This window comes from Elephantulus edwardii, unplaced genomic scaffold (genome assembly GCF_000299155.1).
Source record: "Elephantulus edwardii isolate Elephantulus edwardi_28Jun2011 unplaced genomic scaffold, EleEdw1.0 scaffold00162, whole genome shotgun sequence".
NCBI lineage: Eukaryota > Metazoa > Chordata > Mammalia > Macroscelidea > Macroscelididae > Elephantulus > Elephantulus edwardii.
The window spans coordinates 251732-275161 of NW_006399912.1; the positions used below are offsets into that span (position 1 = coordinate 251732).

The 23430-nt window shown below is 43.6% G+C and overlaps 1 protein-coding gene across 1 annotated transcript in view; it reads right to left on the reverse strand.

The window, feature by feature from the left end:
- Positions 1–23430, reverse strand: part of CLEC16A (C-type lectin domain family 16, member A) — a 262635-nt gene that overhangs the window by 147708 nt on the left and 91497 nt on the right. The window contains exons 14-16 of the mRNA XM_006895232.1: positions 9366–9488; positions 1698–1807; positions 888–932 (exon numbers count right to left, since the gene is read on the reverse strand). Of these exons, the coding sequence (XP_006895294.1) occupies positions 888–932; positions 1698–1807; positions 9366–9488 (278 nt within the window). The remainder of the gene's footprint in view (positions 1–887; positions 933–1697; positions 1808–9365; positions 9489–23430) is intronic.

The window sequence follows — 23430 nt, forward strand, 5'->3', positions numbered from 1 at the left end:
ACACATAGATTGAAAAGGTAGGGAGAGAGGACACATCCCTAGTGTACACCCTTCCCATTTTGAACCATGCAGTGTTTCCTTGCTCTGTTCTGATGACTGCCTCCTGGTCCAAGCATAGGTTTCACATAAGCGCAATCTGGGATTCCCATTCTTCTCAGAGTTAGCCTCAGTTTGTTGTGATCCACACAGTCAAAAGCCTTTGCATAGTCAATGAAACACAGACAGACATTCCTCTGATGCTCTCTGCTTTCGGCCACAATCCATCTAACATTAGCTATAATGTCCCTAGTACTATGGCCTCTTCTAAACCCAACCTGCACATCTGGTTAGATATTTTGAAACTAATCATGAATCTGAAGACAAATATCTATAAAATTTATAGATATTGAAGATCACAACAGAACAAGAGGAGATAATCACTAAACTCAATGATAAATGTCTAAAAGTTTGTAAGAGGTTTCTGAGCAGATATGTATATGATAAATATATACAACAGAATTCATATGTAGTTCATAAATAAATCACATTTATAGGGTATACATAATTCATATATTGACATATAAGTTCATCATATATAATTTATCGGTATGTATGTATACAATTTATAATTTATCAACTCAAAACAAAGGCACATAGTCATATACAAGCATTCATAATATAATACATAAACAAAACTTATTAACAAAATCTGTACTATAATTTAAAACAGTTATATCTGAGAGATAAGTGCTCAGAAACTGAATTGCTGGGCAGCAGAGTCCAGCAGAACATTGTTTTGAGGTTGAGGAAGCTGAGCATTTCCACTCAATAGAAACTGAAGGCTCGTGGCCTGGATGTGTATAGTTTAGATACCACTACAGACACACAACCAGGAGCGGCTTTCATACCTTGTAAAAATGTCGCACCAGGTGAACACTTTCTTCTCTTGCACCCTGTGACAAAGGGGAAAAAGTGATAAGGTGGCAAGGCCTGTGGAGATGAGTGATCCAGGCAGGTCAGTCTAAAGCCCCAGGGGATATAAATCAGATGTCTACATTTAATAAGTAGAAAAGGCTTTCTTGGGGAAAAAAAGCAGGAGGAGGGACCTCAAAACAAATGGGCTTAGGACAAGCCGTCCAACTTAGCGGCACAGAAAGTTGCTAATACACAGTTAAAGGGGGAAATGAGTTATAAAATATGGCCATTACCTCTCCATTTTTAGAAACAGAGAAGCCGGTGTGCATATGTGTGTAGGAAAGAGAGACACCTACATGGTGTATACATGCAGACACACAGAGCATACAGAAAGACGCACACGAAAGGGTTAACTAGAGTTGTCTATTCCCCCTCTGTTTTCTAAGATACTGAAAGTGGGACAAACGTGGAGAGTGTGTGTGCATGTGCGTGTGTGTGCGCGTGCGTGCACATGCGAGTGTGTGTGTGTGTGAGAGAGAGAGAGTTTTCCAAGACAAAGAGAAAAATCCTGGAATCAAATGCAGAAGCTAAATACTTGTAACGGAAACCACTCCAATTCATGAAGAGGCCTCATCAAATAAGACTCCGCTGCAGGAAGCTCCTATTTGTAAAGGGGGATGGAGTGGACACCAGCCCCAGGTCCCTCTGCTGGTGCCATGGATGCCACAGATCAGGGGACTCCAAGCTGGATGCCAGGAGTGGCCCTCCCAAGTACTCAGGGAAGAGGACAGTAGAGGCCTCACCTCCAGGCAGGCCAAGTGCACGTCTTTGATGATGCAGCTGCTGTTGGTCAGAACCTGCTGCTTCAGGAGCAGACAGCTCAGCTCCAGGGTCGCCAGGCGGATCTTCCCATCTACAGAGCACACGGTGGTCAGACTGGGGCTGCTACTTCACATGGTATTCGAAGTTACCCTAATCCTGATCCTAATTTCTATTACCTAGTGAGGTAATTAAACTCAATGATTGAATGTGGGACTCTACTTTCTACCCTATCCACTAACTGGCCACACATCCTTCAACAGTCTCTTTGACTGCCCAAGCTCTCAACATCCACAGGGGACACAGGACGCCTCCACAGGGCAGCCTCTTTTCCAGTCAATTACAGTTCAGACAACATCAAAAAGCCCCTGCCAAATGCTTCCCTGAAGTCCTTCCATCAGAAGCATGAGAGAGACAGGACTACAACTGATCATAACTGGTTCCCTGGGCAGTATGATCAGTTAGCAGAAGAGTTTAGCTGCTAACCAAAAGCTCAGAAGTTTGAGTTCACCCAGAGGTGGGTCTGCAGATCCACTTCTGGAAGAGCAATCACTGTAAACTCACCCAAAGCTCAGTTCTGCTGACACGGCTGGGATCACCATGAGCTGGAATGGACTTGATGGCAACCGGTATCACATATTTTGGCAAAACTAACACTCAAGAAAATTGTGCAGCTTGCAACAAACCTTGTGGCAAATACCTTGAGGAAATATATAAGTAAAGGCTGAGAAAGTGGCTGTATTCTTTCCTCTTCTTCAAGGAAAGCATCCCTACTTTCCTTTGAAGAACAACTGGCCCCATTTTGTCCAGTGATTTAGATGGAACTGATGCCTCTAAGCCGGTATGTGCCACTGCTCTGGTCAGTGAGTGGGTAGGGATGGGCACAAGTGCTGGGATGAGCCAGCCAAGCTCACTCTACAATCTGCCGGGTAAGAGAATCTGCCTGAGTGCTGGGCTGGCACAGACACAGCCAGTGGTGGGGCCTGGGGAGTGCGGACATCATAGTCCCTATCTGTCCCTCCCCAGTCCCTGCAGCAGCTTTCATCTTCCCTAAAGTTCTCTGAAGACCGAGCGTCATGTCCCATCTTCCCACCTGCCTGCCCAAACCTCAGTGCCTTCCAGACGGCCAGTGTAGAGGTCAGAAAGACAAGGAAGGTGGCTGGAGCTGTTAGCAGTTAACCTGCACATGCAGAAGACCACAGCCACCAAAGAAAACAGGGTTGGAGTGCTGGGTGCAGCTGTACCTGAAGCCAGAAGTCAAAAGACTTTTCCAGTGACATAAGTCAATGCTTAAGCCAGTCTGAGTTGTGTTTCTATCAACTGCAACCCAATTCTGAACACAGCCTGCTAGCTTCTGAGCCAGGCGTGTGCTGGGTGATTTGCATATGCCCCCTGAAGGACTGCAGGTGAGACAAGTGAAGCAACTTCCCTGAGGTCTATCAGCTACAAGATCGAAGACTGCAGGTGCTCTGAACACCAAGTTCCACCACAACTGCCACCATCCGCAGAACTTTCTGTGCCAATCTGCCATCACTCACAGTAGCATCCGTGACTGTCTGAGGGGTTGCTGCTTCTGATGCAAACTCTTCTGTGTCTCCATAGCTCACTCCTAAGGTGCTTCCTGATGCTGACCGGGGAACGTGGGAAGGAGAAGGCCTCTCTAAGGCAGAACCACCATATGGTTCCCTGTCTGACATTATGCGCACATCTTGGAAGTTAGGTGGGAAAAGATGAGAAAAGAGAATCCATTCACTTAAAAAAAGGAGTAAACTGCACACAAGAGTCTTCTCCAGAATGTCACAAACCCCAGAAGCCTACACAGAAAAAGGCGGAAATATAAACCCAGTGAGGAGCTATGGTGGCCCAGTCCATGGTAGGTCACACTGCTAACCCAAAGGCATAGGCCTCTCCAGCGGTTTGAATCCACCAGCGGCTCCATGGAAGAAAGCTGGGAAATTTCCCGTGTGATTTACACCTTAGGAAAGCCATGGGAAGGTCAGTGATGAGTCAGTCTCTGACTTGAGAGAGATTAAGTTCAAATAATAACCCCTCTGCCTTCAGCACTAACTGAAGTCTGCTGCTGCAGTGGCTACAATACAGCAGCCCCGACCACATAGCCTCCACTGTTTCTTCAGTGTTTCTTTAGAGCCTTGCTCCTGCCTGTCCCCCAAGCAAGTCCACTGTTGGACAGGCCACAAAACTCTTCCTTCTACATCATTTTCCTCAAATCACACCTCCCTGTTGCTAGAGGGAAGTGAAAAGAGATTCTTCAGCAAGATCCTTCCTCCTTTGTAGCCTCTTCCCTTCACTGACCTTGTTTCTTATTTTCCAAGAGGAACCCATGAGATGGGTCACAAGCTCCTTGCTCCTCCACGATGCTGCCACATGAGGCTCTGACCAGACCAACCTCCTGTCTTCAGCATCTGTGCTGGCCTCTAATCAGCCCTGAGAAGCTGGTCGGCTACTCCACTGGGACTCTTCATGCAATCCTCCTCCATCTTCAGGCTATGTCTGGCCCACACAGCTCCTGTCACCTGTCCCCTCAGGGATGTATTCGTCCCACCCATCTGCACCTTTTAGTAGGAATAGACTAGGCAAGTCTTCTTCCTCCATGCTATTTCCCCTCATATTAATTTCTTAGTGGCCTTATCTCAGCTCCTTTTCAAGGTCACAGTGTCCAGGCTGTTTTAGACTCACTCCCCATCCCCTCACCCCCCAGTGTTAGCTCCATTCCCGACCACAGCTCTGGGTCTTCACATAACCACCAGCTGAGGCTCCTGGAGGAGCGGAATCGTGGCTGTCTCGCACTTGCCTGTCCCCTTGCCATCCTCATGCTGTGCCTGGCATGCAAGAGGTACTCAACAGTGGTGGTCTTAGTCAACAGGCCAGCACCTTGACTGGGCTCATTACGATATCGTCACGACACAGAATGGCTTTGTGATCAAGATTTCCTAACCTCCACACTACTGGCATCTGTAATTGCTGGACGGGCCCATTCATAGCTAGCCTACGTGCAACAGAAGGAAATCCTGCCTGGTCTGACATCATCCTCCTCACAATGGCTGCTGTGTTTGAGCTGTCCTCACATCATAGGAACATTCTGATTGTCCTTCCTCCAGGGCAGATCTGTTTGTTCTTCTGGCAATCCATGCTGCTGTTATATGCCACTGAGTCATCTGCAACTCACAGCAACCCTATGCACAATAGCTCTGAAGCCTGCCCTATCCTGAGCCAGGCTCACTGACTCTGACACCCCTTCCTCCATCACCCCAGTTACTGTATCAGTGCATCTCGCCCAGGGTCTTCCTCCCCTGCACTGTCCTTCCACCCTTTCAAGCATGATGTCTTTCTCCAAGGACTGGTTCCTTCTGGCCACGTGCCCAAAGTTTAACAGAGTTTCAAAATCCTTGCCTCCAAGGAACAGCCAGCCTAGTTTCACCCTCTCCAGGACAGACCTGTTTGTTCTCTTGGCGGTCCATGCATGGTATGTTCAATACTCTTCTAGAACATCACAACTCAAAGGCATTGATTCTACTTCTGTCATCCTTAGTCACTGTCCAGCTCTCTGATGAATCACTATGATGGCAGTCCACAGTCATTCTTCTTCAATATCATAATTCAAAGGCATCAATTCTTCTTAGGTCTTTATCATTCAGCTTTTACATACATATGATGCTTTACAGGTACTAAAAATACTATGTCTTGAATGAGATATAGCTTACCTCAAAGTGACATGCTTTTTAACACTTTTTTTAAGAGGTCTTTTGTGGTAGATTTGCCCAGTGCAGTATGTCGTTTGACTCCTTGTTTATGAATCCAATTAATAAGAGTCCTTGACAATTTCTACATTTTCTTCATTTCTTAGGATATTGTTTACTGGCTCAGAGTGAGGATTTTTGTTTTCTTTATGCTGAAGTAGTGTAAACCATACTGAAAGCTGCAGGATCTCTATTACAAGTGCTTCAAATTTTTTCCCCTCTCAACAGGCAAGGCTTTTTCACCTTACAAGCTGGTAATGAGCCTTCATTAAATCCTGATGCCAAATTCTTCATATAACCCAGCAGCTCAAATATGCTGAGATGGTTTGCTCAGGACATTTTTTTCTAGAATCCTAATTCTGTGCAATGTTATCTGTAATTTGTCATGATTTTGCATAGCCAGTAAAACATGAGTCAACATCCTTCTAGTTTTGTTTTCAGTCAAGATCCATCAACAATGATATCCCTCATTCTATATCCTCTTACTAATCCAGCTTGAATTCTGGACAATTTCCTGTTGATATGCTTCTGTAACCATTTTTTTAAAAATTATCATCAGCAAGATTTTACGTGAGGTACTCTTTATTAATTTCTACATTCTGTTGGATCACCTTTCTTTCGGAATGGGCATAGTATGAGCTTTTTCTAGTTTGCTGGCTAGGTCTCGGGCTTCCAAATTTCACGGCAAGTCAGTGCTTCTAGTGTTGCATTCATTTATTGAAACCTCTCAACTGTTACTCTAACAATTCCCAGAGTCCTGTTTCTCACCAGCTTCTTTTGTGAAGTTTGAACATTTCCTTCAATATCATTGATTCTTGAACATAAGCTACTTACTGAAGTGGTGGGATACTGACCAATTCTTTCTGATACACTGATTCTGTACTCCTTATACCCTTGTTCCTCACCACCACCAGTTTTGTGTTTTATTTTTGTAAGTTCAGGCCTTGACTGCATATTTCGACAGTGGGTACCGGCACTCTTTTTGCTAGTTGCTTATTGGTCTTCAGGTTCTCCTCGTGCTAGTTGATGGCATGTGTTTTCTTGGGTTGCAGATCTAGGGGTTTGTATTTCTTGCCCTTATAGTGTTTTCTGAGGTTTGCCTTCTGAGTCTGGTTAATTACAATGAGAACATGAGCAATGGATTTTCAGACAACTCAGATTTTGGGGAGCTTGGAAGCCACACTGCCTGTAACTTTGGCGACGCGCATCAGGAAAAGCTCCACCTTCAGATCATCCAGCTGTTCCAACAGCTCCTCTTCCTTCTTGCCTTGAAGGTCCTGAGCCTTGACTTTGGCCATGGCTGAGCAACAGAACCCTTCCTTATACCCTCTTTTGATATATCCTCCATTGTCCAGTCCTTGAAGAGGGACGTCATGCTTGGGAGGCTTGAGGGACAGCGTAAGAAATAAAGACCCTCAATGAGATGGATTTATTCTGTGACTAGGGAAATGGAGGTAAGTGCGCTGGAGGCAATAAGACTGGCACAGGATAGAACAGGGTATATGGCTGTTGTACATAGGGTCACTATGAGCTGCAGGCCCCTTGATGGCACATAACAGCAACAATATTGTTCTGTATTTTTTTTTACTCATTGTTTTTGTTATATGACATCAAGTCACTTGTGACTCATAGTGATCCTATGTACAACAGCCCTAAACCTTGTTCTATCTTGAGCCAACCTCATTGTCTCTGACATACCTAGACTACTTCACTATTGTAACCTGAGTCTTGATTTTTTTTTTTGTTCATGTCTTTCAGTGTGACAAATGACGAGTATCAGTTTTTTTTTGCACTGTGGTATTCTAACGCCAGATGTTTGCACTTTTATTTTTTTTTCACCTTTCCCTATAATACTTTTCATCTCAAGACATCTTTTGAAACCTTCTGCTCAGTTCTTTCACCTCATCATTTCTTCTGTTCTCTTTAGCTTCTCCACATTCAAGAGCAAGAGTCATACAGTCTCTTCTAACATCTATTTTGGTCTTTTGTTTCTTTCCTGTCTTTGCAATTAGCTTTTTAAAAAGTTTTTACAAAGTTCATATACATTGTGTTTCACACTATCCTTCATTCACATTGTGTTCCATACAATCAGACAATTCATGCCTGATGTCTTTGATGTAATCTCCAATGTATCCATTCTATTCTTGAGATGACCTATATATTAAGGTGGGGTATACTCAAAGTAGTTCTTTGAATCTCATTGATTTGTTTCCATCTCTTTAGCTTCAACTTGAACTTGTTGCTGAGATGTTAGCAGCTAGATCCCTGGTATTTCATTATGCAAGGCAGAATGGAGGACCTTGTGATTGACTTCTAAAATAAATGGTAGGTGAAAACCCTTAACAAACAGCAGTAGAAATCATCTGTTATAGTGCCAGAAGCTGTCCCTCTCAGGAGGGAAGGCCCTCAATACACAACCGGAGAAGAAGTGCCTCCTCAAAGTGGAGTTGACCTTAACCATGTGAATAGAGGAAAGGTTTCAGACAATATAGCATGCTGATGTGGCTCAAACTCAAAATCAGAAAAACAGCTGCAAGCATCTATTAACCACCAGAATACGGAATGTAGAAAGGAAAACTGAGTTGTCAAACTGAAACAGAATACTCAAAGGTCAGTATCATAGGCATTAATGAGTTAAAATGGCCCATTTTGGGTAGGATAATCTTACATATAGTCCACCACAAATGAAAAATGGAAGAGAAAAAGTATCACACTAATTGCTAAAAAGAACATTTCAAGATCTATGTTAAAGTGCTGTCAGTGACAGGATAATATCCATACATTTAAAGGGAAGATCAGTTAATCTGAGTATTACTCAACTTTACACACCAACCACCATTGCCAAAGATGAAGAAATGGAAGATTTTTAGACTAACTTCCATATAGCCTGAAACTGATCAACCATGCAGTCAAGACACTTTGCTAATTACTGGTGACTGGAATGTGAAAGTTGGAAAGAAAAATACAGTCTTGGGGACATAAACAATGCAGAAAATCACATGACAGAGTTGTGTAAGACTAACAAACTATTTTGAGAGATACTTTTTCCCCCCAACAACATAAACAGTGATTATGTATGTAAATTTCACCAAATGGCATATACAAGGATCACATCTACTTTTTTTTTAAAAGAGATAATGGAAATGCTTAATATCATCAGTTAGAATAAGGCCAGAGGTCAACTGTACAATGACCATCAATTGCTAACAAGTTTCAGTTGAAGCTAAAGAAAATTACAACAAATCAAATCCCTGGACATTTAAGACAAGAAACTTCTCTGTCCTGTGTATTGTAGGGTCCTTGGCAGCATACTGGTGTCTCCTCATCAGATGACAATAGACCCTTCCTCCCCTAATATGGTGACCAAAATGGTCTCCTGTCATTGTCAAATGTCCCCAGGGGCCCAAGATCCCTCTAGCTGAGAAACACATTGCTAGATCATCTTGCCAGCTCTTTCTAGCCCTACCCTTGGAGGCAGATAGTTGTTGGCTAAAATCTCTGAACCAGACCAGTGGATAGCAAACACTGGGTGCTGTCCTGTATTATTGAGACCATCTAACTCCAATTCTCACTCCAACCCTTAACTTGGATATTACATGGTCTTGAGCCATTCAGAGAGGTAAGGTGGCACTTATTGACAAAAGTAGAAAAAGGTGTGTTCATGCAGAGGGAGAAGAGAGTCAAGAAGAGAAAGGGTGACCAAGATGTAACAAACAGGATGGTACTGGTGGCAGAAGGCATGACGCCATATGACAGAGGCAGAGGAAGTGGGTGAGATCCACTCAGACTCCGAACAGGGTCAGGCCTATACCCAAGTATCGCAGTGGCCAGTGTAGGTACGTGGTCCCACTGACCCCACCACCCCTATGAATAGACCCCATGCTCCCCAAGCACCTTGCTGGGCAGCGTTGTTCATTATCCTGATGAGTCTTTCGGCCAGGAGATGGTTATAGGTGATCTTCTCAGTCACAGTAGGCACTGGGAGCTCGATTGGCTCTAAGTTTTCTGGATTCATTCCTGGGACAAAGAAAGGGTCAAGATGTCAGCAGAGCCACTTTCCTGAGAGACAGCACTATGCTGAAAGGCCTGCAGAGCAGAGTTTCCTCAGTGTCAGCCCCAAGTCCTTTGTAATTCTTGCTGTGCCGGTCCAAACTCACCATTTTCTGCAAAGCAAATTTAAGTAAATGCTTTCACAAGGTCATCTTCTAGGACTACTTGTAAATGAGAAATCAGCATTGCTGAAATAGGTGACCATAATTCTAAAAAGAAAAGAAAACAATGCTACAATGCTTTTTAAACTCTAACCAGACTGCTGAGCACTTGTGTGCTCCCTGTGGCCGGAGGCCTGATCTGTCCTGAGAAAAAGGTACTTACTTACAAGGCACTGAGAACAGACTGACCTCAAACTATGACACTCTCTCTACTGGACACAATCAGAGGGAGTGGAAAGGGAGCAGAAAAGGAGAAAGATTCCTGCCAGTTCATGCTAGGCTTGTGTACCACCTGAGACCAGCCCATACTGGACACATGGTACATTTGGGGAGACAGAGACCTAAGAAACAGAGGCCAAGAGTAAAGAAAACTACAGCCATATTTAGCAACTGTATCCTTAAGTTTGCAACACAAGCTGAGGTAGGTCAACCATTCAACAATCAGGCAGAGATACACCACCCCCCCACCCCCACACACACAGAGTGTCACTAGAGGAAGCTCCTTACAGGAGACAGTGGGGCAAGGATGTAAATGCTTGAAACCAGGGAAGCAGGTATATGACTAGCTGGCGAGAAAACGGGGATTTTTTTCCCTCCAGTGAAAACTAACAACATTTTAAAGACAAAATCTATGATGGAGGTGAGCTTGAATGGTGTGGGGGTGAGGTTAAGAAAAAACGGGCACTGTAAACAATACTGAGGGCTGGGGAGACAGAAGACTAGGCAGGGCTACTGGAGCAGCCCAGGTCTCGAGTTAGACGAGTTCCAAAGAGCTCAGCCTTGCTTCCAACATGGCTCTTGAAAAATACACTTGTAGAAACAAACATTTAGTTTGATCCAAGCTTTGAGAACCAAAAAGATTGTTTGTGCTTCAAGCACGTCTTTTCCTGTTATTCTCCAAAAGAGGGGGAAGGTGGCACTTCTGGGAACTCTTGAAATACGGCCCTTTGAGTACCAGATGACGCCTCATTTAGAACCTTGACACAATAGTGGAGGATAGCATTGAAGGGCTGATGGTCTGGGTTCTAAGTAACCTCCCCCACTCCCCCACACACACGTTGACGTAATAAGCTATAACAATATATCTTGCTTTATTGAATTCCTTCCAGCTGCAGCTGAGAGGTGAAGCCATGCCAAGGAGATGACACGCGTGAGGGACGGTCTGAGGGTTGCGCTGGGCAGTGCTTCCACGGTCTCTCTTTCACACAAACCACAGATGAGGCTTTCTCAAAGAACTTGATTGCAATGAAAATTGAATTTGTGGATTTTCTATCCTATTTTGATGCTAAACATCTCACTCTGAAGTGCTCTGGTTTATTAAACGGTAGGCAGAATCTCTTGAACACTTAATTGTGCTCAAGCAGGACCTGTACACAGACCAACAGCAGCCAATTGTTTTAACAAGGAGAAACTACATGGCTTAAAATCAGGAAGGTGTGCAACAGGGTTATAACCTTCCACCATACTTACTCAGTAATAAGTAATTATTTACTCATGCTGAGCAAACAATCTGAGAAGTTGGACTACTGAGAAGAATGTGGCATCAGGATGGAAGGAAGAGTCATTAACAACCTGATGTGGCAGGCAGCACAAGCTTGCTTGCTGAAAGTGACCAGGACTCGAAGTACTTACTGGTGCAGATCAAAGGCCACAGCCCTCAGTATGGATTATAACTCAAGAAAACAAAAATCCTCATAGTTGACCAATGAGCAACATCATGATAAACGGGGAAAAGATTGACAACAAGGATTTCATTTCACTTGGCTCTGTAGTCAGTGTCCTTGGAAGCAGCAGTGAAGGGGCAAGTCTGCTATGAAAGACCTCTTTAGTGTTTAAGAGAAAAGATTTCACTTTAAGGACTATGATACAATTCACTCAAGTCTCACATGCATGTAAAACCTAGTTAATGAATAAAGATCAAAGAATTGATGTCTTATATCATGTACTGCCATCGAGTTGAGCACATCTCATAGCGACCCTATGAACAAATGGCCTACAACTATATTGTTGTTCCTCAAAATTCATAGAATTTCCAGAAGCATGTTTACGACGTGGATGTCACTCATGCTTCCAAACCTGTCTTAAACTGGGAGATCCATCAAATAATGTCCACCAGTAGTGATTATTATGCCTTATGACACCCCAATGTCACAAGGTTCAGCATCACAGCAAGCCCAGATTATGTCAGTATAGCAAATGACAGAAGAGTGCTGTACCACTTAGAAGAGTGTTCCTCCAAAATAAAATAACAACTGACTTTTAAATACAAAGGCCTTCATGAGGTCTTGTTGACTCTAAACAAGAGGCTTAAATAAAAAACAACTAATGTAATATGTTGTTGTTGTTATGTGCCATTGAGTCTCCTGTGGCCCATAGTACAGCAGCTCTGAACCCTTCCTTGTCCTGAGCCAGTCTCACTAATTCTGACACATCAATCCCCATTGCTCCAGTTATTATATCAATCCATCTCATCCAGGGTCTTCCAGTCCTGTGCTGTCCCTCCACCCTTCCAAGAATGATGTCCTTCTCCAAGGACGAGTCTCTCCTGGACACATGCCCGAAGTATGTGAGACAGAGCTTCAAAATCCTAGTCTCCAAGGAGAGACTTAGTTTCACCCTCTACAAGACCTTGTATTAGGGTGTTGGTAAAGAGTATTAAACGTTCTTCTGAGCTGCCAGAAGAACAGATAGATCTGTCTTGGAAGTAGTACAGCTAGAATGCTCTGTAAAAGCAAAGACAGCAAGAGTTCACCTCGTGTACTTTGGGCACGTTACCTGGATGGATCAGTCCCCAGAGAAGGACATCATGTTAGGCAAAGCAGGACAGCAAAACATGAAAGATCCTTATTAAGAACCAGCATAGAAGCTACAACGGGCTCGAATACAGCAACGATTGTGGAGATGGTTCAGTGTCAGGTGATGCTTCACTCTGCTGTATGTGGAACCTCTGAGTGGGAACTGATCCACACCTCAACTGGCCTTTTGGAGCATTTGTTCTTTCCAGCAATGTCAATGCTGGCTGGTCTTTGGAAACTCGGTCAGTGGTTTCTGGGAATAGAAAGGCTCCTCTGCCTCCACATGGCTTCACTCAACTTCATGATCTGACCACCAATCTCAGCTTCTGAGAGGCCAGTGGAGAAAGCCCATTGCTGCTTCCTCTGGAATGTGGTGGTGGCCCACAAAACCCAGAGCAGGAACACATTTGCTCAGTTCTTTAATTTTCCTGGAAAAGTCTGTTTTGTCTCTTTCGTATTATTTTCCCCTCTTTGACTTTAAAAAAAAAAAAAAGAGCGATGTGACAGTCTTCTCACCCTGAGAAAACACTCATGGCCTTCCTCGGCTGGTGATCGGCTGCCTTCCCCCAACAGGAGGGGTCCACAAGATTAAACACCTGAAGCACTTGGCAGGACCAGATTTCCAAATCCAAGGCCCTCCTATGGGGATAAAAAGGCAGCACAGAGATTGCAAATCCTTTCCTTGAGGGCACAGAGCAGTCAGGTACAACAGGAACCAGGATGATTCTAAAGGAGAGTGGGAGGCACACCAGAAGATGGCAGGAGGAGCGGACGGCTGTGCGACCTGTGAGCGAACACGCAGCAACTGAGCCGACAAAATCAAGCTGCATGCTGAGGGAACTACAGCCTATGGGGCAGCTCGACTGTTAGATGATGTCACTACAAGTTAGAAAAAACTAGTTGATACTCAACAGGAGGGCCAGCAGGGCTGGTGCTCAGGCCCATCCTCAGGGACGGGCTGCTCCTGATAAGATTCTGAAGCTATCTTAAGCTGGAAGGATGGGTCAAAGGCAACCTGCAAGGTGTCTGTCTGGTAGAGCGGTGGAAGGGTTAGGAAAGAGACTGTGGAAAAAGCAATTAGGTCAGAGTAGGGGGCGGGGAAACTAGGATCTGTGTGGCAGGCGGTAGGGAGCACCAAGTAGCAGGGAGCACCCAGGACGCACTCTGGCTGAGGTGGGTGGCCTCCAGGTCCCTAGGTCCACTCAGGTGATTCCTGGCTTCCAGCACTTTCCTCCAAACAGACTTGATGGTGCAATGCATTCATACAAGGTGAGCGTAACCAAAGGCACCATGGGAAGATGAAGAATGGACTACAATCGACACAAGACATGGCAAACCTTGAGGAAAACGCTCTCTGAGTTCTCTTCCCAAAGTGTCTCCTGTGCTGGGGCCTAGGCTTGGTGTCCCTATCTCGGACCACAGCCTCGAAAATCCCTTCTACTGTTTTGCTTTGTCTTGGTCCCCAAGTTATAAGGCCAGCCTGCAGTTCAAAACACCAGCCACTCCGGAGTCCCAGAGTCTTGGAAAAGACATGAGGACTTTCAAGCAAGCTTTACCATTTAGCACAGTACTTACTCAAAATCAAAACAAAAGCATAAACAACACAACAAGCCGAGCCTCTCTGAGTAAAGGTAGGGTGTTTGCGGGAGAAAAGAGGAGAGCATTTGCTAAAAAGAGAAGATTCCTTCACATGTCATTGAGTGTTGTCAAATCTTTCTTGACTCACAGCGACCCCTACGGAGCAGAGTAGGACTGTCCACAGGGTTACCTGTCTTTACAGGAGCAGATGAAGAAGTCTTTTATCCCAGGTAAATTAGCACCTGAGGGCTTAACCCCTCTATCTTTTCCTTCACACAGGAAGCACAGCATAAATGGTAATAGGGAGTCACGTATACTGTTAACCTTTAGTTTGTGAAAGAAGTGCTACTATAGACAGCATTTTTTTTAAAAAAATTTTTTGAGGTGTGTGTGTGTGTGTGTGTGTGTGTGTGTGTACCGTCAAATCAGATCTGACTGGTACAGGAGGAGATTGTCCCTCCTTCGAAAGCAATTTTATAGATGATGAGGCTGAGACGCAGAGTGATGAAGCCTGCCTGAGACAAACAGAGAGTGGAGACGCCCAGGTGGCCTGCCTCCCTCCCAAGACCATCAGTCCTGAGCTCAAGCTTGTTCTTCTCTTTCCCTCACGTGCTGAAACCCTCAGGACCATCAGCACCTATCTGGCACAAAGACAAGGCTCTATCAATGTTTGTTTAGTTAACAAAATTATTTTTAGAAGTGAACTGATCAAACTTAGCCCACTACAAAAGAAACAGTTGGAGAAGAATCAAAAATATATGAAAACTGGGGTCTATATCTCCATACCAGGGACACAGGCAGAGAGACCAGAAGCCCCCATATGACCACCAAGCAAAACAACCCAACCATCACTTCACCGACACAAGGCAGGAAGGAAAGATCTGGAAGCAAAACTGCTACAAGTTGTTTTCCTAAGGTGGTATAATCACAGGCAAGTGAAAATAGTCCTCGTTCTAATTTTTCTACAACAAGCATCACATCATCATCACCATGATTACTGGGAAGGTGTTTATTTTGGGGAGAAGCATATGATTTGGGTGTAAACCACCCGACTGACAAAACAGTGACTGACAGTCTTGTCACAACACGACAGGTACATGCATGGGAAAGAGGAATAAAACCGTGCGCGCACACACACACACACACAAACACAGGCACACGCGCACACACACTAAAGTCCTCAGTCAGCAAAGGCAGCTTCGACTGCAAACCCAATGAAGTCAGTTTCTTTGCTGGGCATCTTCCCTCCAGCGGAAACTAACAGTGTAGATGCGAAATGGTTCTATTTGCTCTGACCCTCAAGTGCCTGGTGATCCTGATGAACTACACGTGCCCCAGGAAGATGCACTGACGTTCTGAAACTTCCAGCAGAGCATGTGCTTCCTAGTTTTCTTCCCGACGGCGTCAGGCAAGTTAGAATTGCTCTCCCGCCTCCATCACATCTATCCAGCAGCCACGGGCGTGGGGACCCGAGTGACAAGTAATTCAAAGAATCCAAAGTAGAAGGGGAGGGTGAGACTCCCCCATGTCACTAACTAGTTACTGATCCTCTTTTCTAAGTTCTGGATTCTTTCTCCCCAGTTGGACCCCCATTTGAGGGTAGCTGGCCCAAAGCTCTGTACAAAGAATTAGAGAGAGACTGTGACAGCACCAGGTAAATAATCTTTTCTTTTTTCCTGTGACCATGAAAGTTCTCCTTGGCTGCAGTCACGCAAGCCTGGCCAGCTTTGGAAAACTATAGACCAACAATTTCGAAAGCTAACCAGATGTTGGGCTGATGTCCAATGTACTTCCAGTTCTGCTTATGTGTCAGCCGAGATCCAAGATGATGTTTTGCCAGCTCTTGGCATGGCAAAAGCTTCCCTTTATCCTATTACCTTTCAACCTTTCCCATACCTCTCAGCCATGTTCCAGTAACTTCTCAGCAAAACACAAAAAAACAAAAAGGCCAAGATTCCGCTTGGGGAAACAATGAGAAATGGAGGGGCAGAAGCTGAGGGGGAGTAGAAGGGAGCTGTTAAGAACACAACAGCTGCACCTTCCTCCCCCCACCCCCACCCCTCCTACTGGACCAGGACTGAGGCAGACTTGACCAGAGCAGAGGCTGCATTTTTCTATTACAGATATGAACTCGAATTCATTATGTGGCCCAATTGAATCACCACGAGAGTGTTCTCTCCAACCATCCAACCCTCTCCACTGTGGGATATTCATTTCGGTGCAGCATCTAATCTATTATGATTTACTGGAAGGCCTGAGCTAACATTTGGTTTTTATTAACATTGCTTTTATGTTAAAACTGTCTTATGATGAAAAATCTATCAGAAAGAGCCCATCTCATTAGGGAGCCTCCTTGAGGGGTAAGGATCTGGAAAAGAGAGACCAAGGGTAATGTACAGCAACCTGCCTGCTATCTAGCAAATAAAAAAAGGGGGGGGGGACAACAAAAAGAAAAAAAAACACCCAAACCAAACCCATCAAATGCAGACCCTATACCCAGAGACCAGGATTAGTACACAAACCAGGTGCCAGGTACCCACTAGATGGCCTCCCCTAAGGTCCTTTTGGGGGGGTCAAACCTGAACTCTCCTGCCAAGTTGGTTAGTTTGAGAAATGGCAGGAAAACCCACAGAGTGACTTCACCCCACCCCCCAAAAAAGACCCTCTTCATCTCTCCCATTATGCTGATTTCAGCAAACTGCACCACACAGTCAGTAAAGCTGAAAGCCAGAAGTCATCCTTGACTCTTCCATTCCACTCGCCGTCCACCCTCCTCCCGCCCCTCCACTATCACATGTCCTGGCTCCAGCTCCGAAAAACATCTGAAATCCTTCCAGCTTCCCCAGTGCCAGGGCCAATGGCCCACTCCAGTCCATGTTATCTCTATCTCTTCCGGAACCACTGCAATAGCTTCCTAACAAGTTCCCAGCTTCCTCTCTCGTGGTTCCTCCCCAATCCCAGATAATCTACTCTTCTCCCAGCAGAGTATTCTTTAGAAAGTCCCATCTAATCACACTCTCCTACTTGAAAATGTGGTTTCCCACTGTGTTTGGAATAAAACTGGAGTTGCTATTCACGGCCTTTAAAGCCCATCATCTGGCTCCTGCCCTCCTAGCCAGTTTCACCCGCCTGCTCTCTGTTCCTCATCCTGAAAACCCGTGACCACCTCAGGGCCTTTGCACATGCTCATCCTGCTGTCTGTGCTTTGGTCTTGGCTCTTTGAAGAGCTGCCTCTGTACTCTGCAAGCCTTGGCTTTGATGTTCTTTCCTGACCACCTTGCCAGGAACCACCACATCACCAGCTATTGCTTACCAGGCCTCACCCTGCATGTTGTCTTCTATCACTACGCAGTCACGTGAACTCGAGTCACGAGATTATCACCTGAGACTCATGAGATCCCCCGCCCCCCAGTGCCTACAACAGTGCTTCACGTAGAGTAGGTGCTCACGAAGTGTGTGTTCAAGGCGCAGAGATCGTTTTCGTTTCAACTCTAAACACTGCCCACGTTTGTCTCTCCTGGCCTCCAGCCTTCTGGTTAAAAGTGCTAACCCGTTCTGGCGGCTCTGGCGGCGATGGAGATTAAGTCAGTTCACTTCCTGGCTCACGTCCTCCAGTGGCCCACAGCATGCAGTTCACAGTCATGGCCCAGACATCCTGCAGCCTGACTCCAGCCTGCCGGCCCTCAGAACAACTGCCCACCATATGCTATGATCACCTGCCACCCCAGGAACCCAACAAATGGATGGAATCCTGCAGAGGCCTCACACACTCTCATAGCCTCTTTACTCGCCCTTTATCAGGAGCCATTTCAACATCTGGCCATCATTCTTGGGCAAGGGCCTTGGCCAGCCTACAGTGCCCCTGCCGAGTACGCTGCCTGGCACATGGACAGTGCTCCATGTGTGGCTGCCGAATAAACAAGTAAAGCGAGCTACCGAACACTCACTGTGATCTGGCTGGTCGGGATCTTTGGGAACCAAAGGTAATTTTCAAATGAAACAGAGTCCCTTTGAGAAGAAAGCTAACGTACATAAGCTGTGTATATGATAGGATACTTTCCTGCTTGAAAAATGCTCAATGCTTCCCCTGGCATCAAAAGCCTATCTCAGCACCTACTGCAATCTACTGAGTTTCCAGAAGATGTGCTCCACTTACCTCGTGGCCTCCACCACACTCCAGGCTGTGTCTGCCTTGGCACTTGCTATCCTCCCTGTAACCTGGTGAGGTGTCCTTCTATCATCACAGGCCGTTTTCTCCTCCTTTCTCAGGCCTTTCCTGGCTGTCCAGCCTGTTATGGACCCTCCTGGTATTATATTCATTTTAAGTTGCACTATCCAAAGTTACTGTTCTCATCTGTTTATTGGTTCACTGTCTCTTCTAGCATGATGCAGGCTCTTTGAAAGTTGTTATTGTTGTTGTGTGCCACTGAGTCAGAACCAATCCACAGCTGACCTTCCAGTAGGTTTTCAGAGGTGGTACAGCCTCAGAAACTGCACAGGAGATTGTCCAGCCTTCTCGTGGAGCAGCTGGTGAATTTGAACCTGCGGGTTTGTGTGCCTTTGGGATTATAATGCAGCTTCTTACCACAAGGCCACCAGAGTTCCCTAAATATTAGGTTTACCAATATTTTCAATATTGTATTCTCAATATTGACCATGTGTCTAGCATCTAGGAGAGGCTTCAGAATACTTGTTGGAAAGGTGAAAGAATTAACAAACAAATGGCATTAACATGAAACCAGGGAGGAATGAAATTCTTTCCAATAGACAGGTTTACTCTTTTAAGAAAAGTTCCCAAGAAGCTCTGGTGGCCTCGTGGCAAGCTGCACTGCAGTCCCGAAGGCACGTGGTTTTGGATCCACCAGATGCTCTGCTGGAGAAGGAGGGGCAATCGCTTCCTGTACCAGTTGGATGCAATTCGACAGTATATGACAAGGGGGAAAAAGAATTTAAAAAAGAGAAGTTCCCACAAAATAGAGGTGAGCTCACAGTCAGGATCTGGAGGATCAGCTCTCCATGCCACGTCACATCACCAAGCATTACATCACTAACTGCTTGACTTCCCTGTAACTACAGAACAGGCTCCAAAGAGGAAGTCCTTCAGGATAGCAATGAACTAGAAATGCACCTATGTGTCCTCTGTCCCTGTGGAAGGTCACCTTCCCTGTGTCCAAGCTGTTATCTCAACATCCCAGGCAGCACCTTCCTGATGGAGGCCCAGGCACAAGTTACAGGGAGAGGATACACTTGGGGAACTGCCAGGCAGCCAGTAAATATTGGTTGGTGCTGACCAAGTGCAGGGGCATCGGAAAGACTACTTCCTTGCCTTCAAAGGCCTAGTGGTGCAGCTAGAAGAGAAAGCATGCACAGGAAAAGAGATATTTAAAAAGCGGACATGGAAAAACCACCAAATTAAAATGTCTGCACCACAAAAGACAACTGTTGCAAGAATAAAAAGACAAGTCACAGACTAGGAAAAAATCTTTGCAAAATACATTATCTCTGACAAAGTCAGGATATACACTTATTCCTCATTTATCGACTATTTTGCTATTCAACATTTTGCATTTACACGGAAAATAGCAGAAAATCTACTGTCCAATTACTTTGCGTGTTAATGATATCAGTCTGGCAATAACAAATGGCAAGGTGCAAAGTAAATTAATTCTGGTTGTTGTGTTGGTTAAACTTATGTATCAACCTGACTATGATTATGGTTATGATTTTCAGTGGCTTCCCAGGTAATGACGCAGTCATTCTCCATTTGATGATGTGATTATTCTTCATTTTTGCATAATGCATATATTCACATAACAATTTGGTCTTTGGCACTTAACCCACATCAGTAAGTGAGGAGAGGGTGTATAAATAACTGTTCTAAGTCAATAAGAAGAAACAACTCAATACAAAATGGGCAATTCGCTTGAGCAGATACTTCACCAAAGGAGATAAGCAAATGGCAAAAATAAGTACATGAAGATATGTTCAACATCGTCAGTCACTAGACAAATCCAAATTAAAATCAAATGCCTATCTGAATGGCAAAACTGAAGATCTGACCATACTAAGTGTTAGTGAGAGGATGTGAAGAAACTAGAATTTTCACACATGGATAGTGGAATGCATAATTATCCAGAAACTCTGGAAAACAGTGTGGGAGTTATAATGAAAAATTAAACATATACCAATTATGTGATTCAGTTGTTCCAGTCTTATTTTCTTAAGATAAAAAGAAATGTAGATCATGACATGTTAAAGATATATGTGTATGAATTTAAAAATTCATATATATCAGTTACAGTTTAAATACAGAGTAAATCCCAGAACCACCAAAAAAGAAAACAAAGATATAACTAACAAGTATAAAAAGGGGCTAAAATTAAAACCACAAAAAAATATTCAGCTGATCAAAAGACAACAGGATAGAAGGGAAATGGAACAAAGAAAAGACAGCACAAATATAAAAGATAAATATGAAAATAGATGGCAGAGTCAAACCCAACAGTGATAAGCCTACTAACATAAATGGCCTGAACTTGAGAACTAATTAAAAGGCAGATACTGTCATATTGAATTCAAAACAGCAGGGCTTAACTATCTGTGGGTTACACAAAATCTACTTAAACATAGACATCACAAACTGCTATTTGTCTTCCTTCCTTCCTTCCTCCTTCCCTCCCTCCCTTCCTTCCTTCCTTCCAATTTTTACCCTGTTGTGTACTTTCGAATAGGACATGACTGGAACAGGAGGAGATTGCCCATCCTTCTCTAGCAAAGCATCTGGTGGATTCAAACCACGTACCTTCGGGACTGCAGTGCAGCTTCTTGCCAATAGGCCACCAGAGCTCCCTTATATAAAACTACTATTAAATAAACTCCAGCTCATGGACACCCCATGTATATCTAGGTTAAAAGTACAGAAAAAGATACAACACTGATAAAACAAAAACTGAATGATGACACAAACATCAAACAAAAGTAGGTTTCAGCGCCTGTATTGGGTTTTCAGAGGCAGTAAGTCGCACATGAAGAGACTGCCCAACTTTCTTCAGCAAAGCAACCGGTGGATTTGAACCATGTACTTTGGGTTGGCAGTGCAATTCTTTACCACCAAGCTACCCATAGTTCCCTGTTTCATGGAGTTAAAAGGCTTATTTTATAATGAACAAGAGATCAAATTTTCAGGAACACTTAACAATGAATGCTAATTGCTTACACCTCCAATAACAGCACATGAGGCAAAAGCTTACAACCACAAGAAAAAAGGGGCAATGGAGTTGGAAGATGTCAATAGAGGACAGGGACCAAAAAAACCACCACAAAAATCCTACCAATATGGATACAGAAGACTTGAATACTCTCAACCAATGTGACCTACATGACAATAAGAGAACATGCCACCTAACAGCAGAACGGACCTTCTTTTTTATTCTATTGAACATGGAACATTTATCAAGATCTACCATATTTGAGGCTGTAAATGAAGCCACAACAAATTTAAAAGAATTAAATCATACAAAGTAAGTTCTCCAACCGGAAAAAATTAAATTAGAAATCAATAGAAAAAGATCTCTGGAACATGTCCAACCATTTGGAAGTTAAATATACTTCTAAATAATCTATGTGTCAAGGAAAAAAAAACTGTAAAGGAACTATATTTTAAACAAAATGAAAATACAATTACGCAGGCCAAGATTTACTGGATATAGCTAAATCAGAGTTTAGAGGGAAATATATAGCATTAAATAAAAAATTAAAAAAAGACAGAGAAAGGTTAAAAATCACTGATGGCTGGAGAGGATGTGACTGTAAAGGAACCACCTGAGGGAGTCTCTGAAACAATGGGAATGTGATGTGTCACGGTTATCATGTTTTTCATACATGCATCCATTTATGTATTAAGGTGCACAAAAGAGAAATTTAAGAGAACAGCAAACAAATTAAATCAAAAGTAAACAGAAAGAAACATAGAAGTGAAACAGTAAATCAATAAACAAGACCAAAACCAATTTCTTTAAAGATATCAACAGAATTGAGAATCTTCTACACAGAATGTTCTAGAAAAGAAAAATCCTAAAGATTCAATTTATCAACCAAGAATTTAAGAGTGGACACCAGAACTGATTTTGTAACTAAAAGGATATCATGAATAAGTTTATGCCAAGAAATTCAACAATTTAGATCAAATGTCAAATTCCTTGAAAGACTCAATATACTAAAATTTACTAAAGAAGAAATAGATAACATAAATAGCCCTAAATTGAGTAAAATCACCCCTCAAAACTCCAGGCTAAGAAGCCTTCAATGATAAATTCTATATGGATCAGATCTTCAGTTAAGGAAGAAATTAATCAGTTCTACCAAAAGAACTATGTCAGAAAGTGGAATCAAATTAATTTGTTCCATAGGGTAAGCACTAATCTGATAACAAAACCAAACAAATTACAAGTCTATGGTCCAGCAACATTCATGAATATAGATATACAAACCGTCAATTCTTTCCTCATTATTTTTATTCATTGCTGTACATTTTCCCCCCTTCCCCCAGCCCACACGGCAATGCCTCCCTTGTTCCAGATTGTTCTCAAACATATAATACATAATCATATATTCTCTTGGACAGTTCTTCCCCTCATCTGCTCTAATGCAGTGTTCATTATCTATCCACTCTTTCCCCATTCTCTCCTCAATCCTTCCATGTCTGTCCTATTTTGGAGCAGCGGTGTTATGCAGTATTTATCTTTTTGTGACTAAGATATTTCACTCAGCATAACGTCCTTGAGGCTTCCCTATGTTGTGCAATGTTTTACGAGTTCATTGCTTTTCAATGCTGTGTAATATTCCATTGTGTGACTGTATCATAGTTTTTTCCCCATTCATTTGTTGATGGGCACTTGGGTTGGTTCCATCTCTTTGCTATAGTGAGTAACACAGCAATAAATAAATGGATGTGCATATATCTGTTTGAGTTGTGGCTCTGGTTTCTTTAGGGTACATTCTAAGCAGTGGAATTGCTGGGTCAAATAGTATTTATATTTCCAACTTTTTGAGAAAGTACCAGACTGCCTTCCATAGGGGGTCTACCATTTTACATTTCTACCAGCAGTGAATAAAAGTCCCAATCTCTCCATAATCTTGCCAGCATTTGCTGTTTGTGGCTGTGTTGAACTCTGCTATTGTTGCTGGACAAACCTAAAAAAGATTTTTCAGTTAAATAAAATCAAATCCAGCAATATACAATAAATGACACAATGGATGGTGCTAACTCAGTACAAACCCCATTTGAGAGGATCAGAGAAAGCTTTTGGGAAAGGATGTCTTCTGAATGGAAACCTCATGGACAAGAAAAATATCAACAGGTGTTAAAGCAGGGGA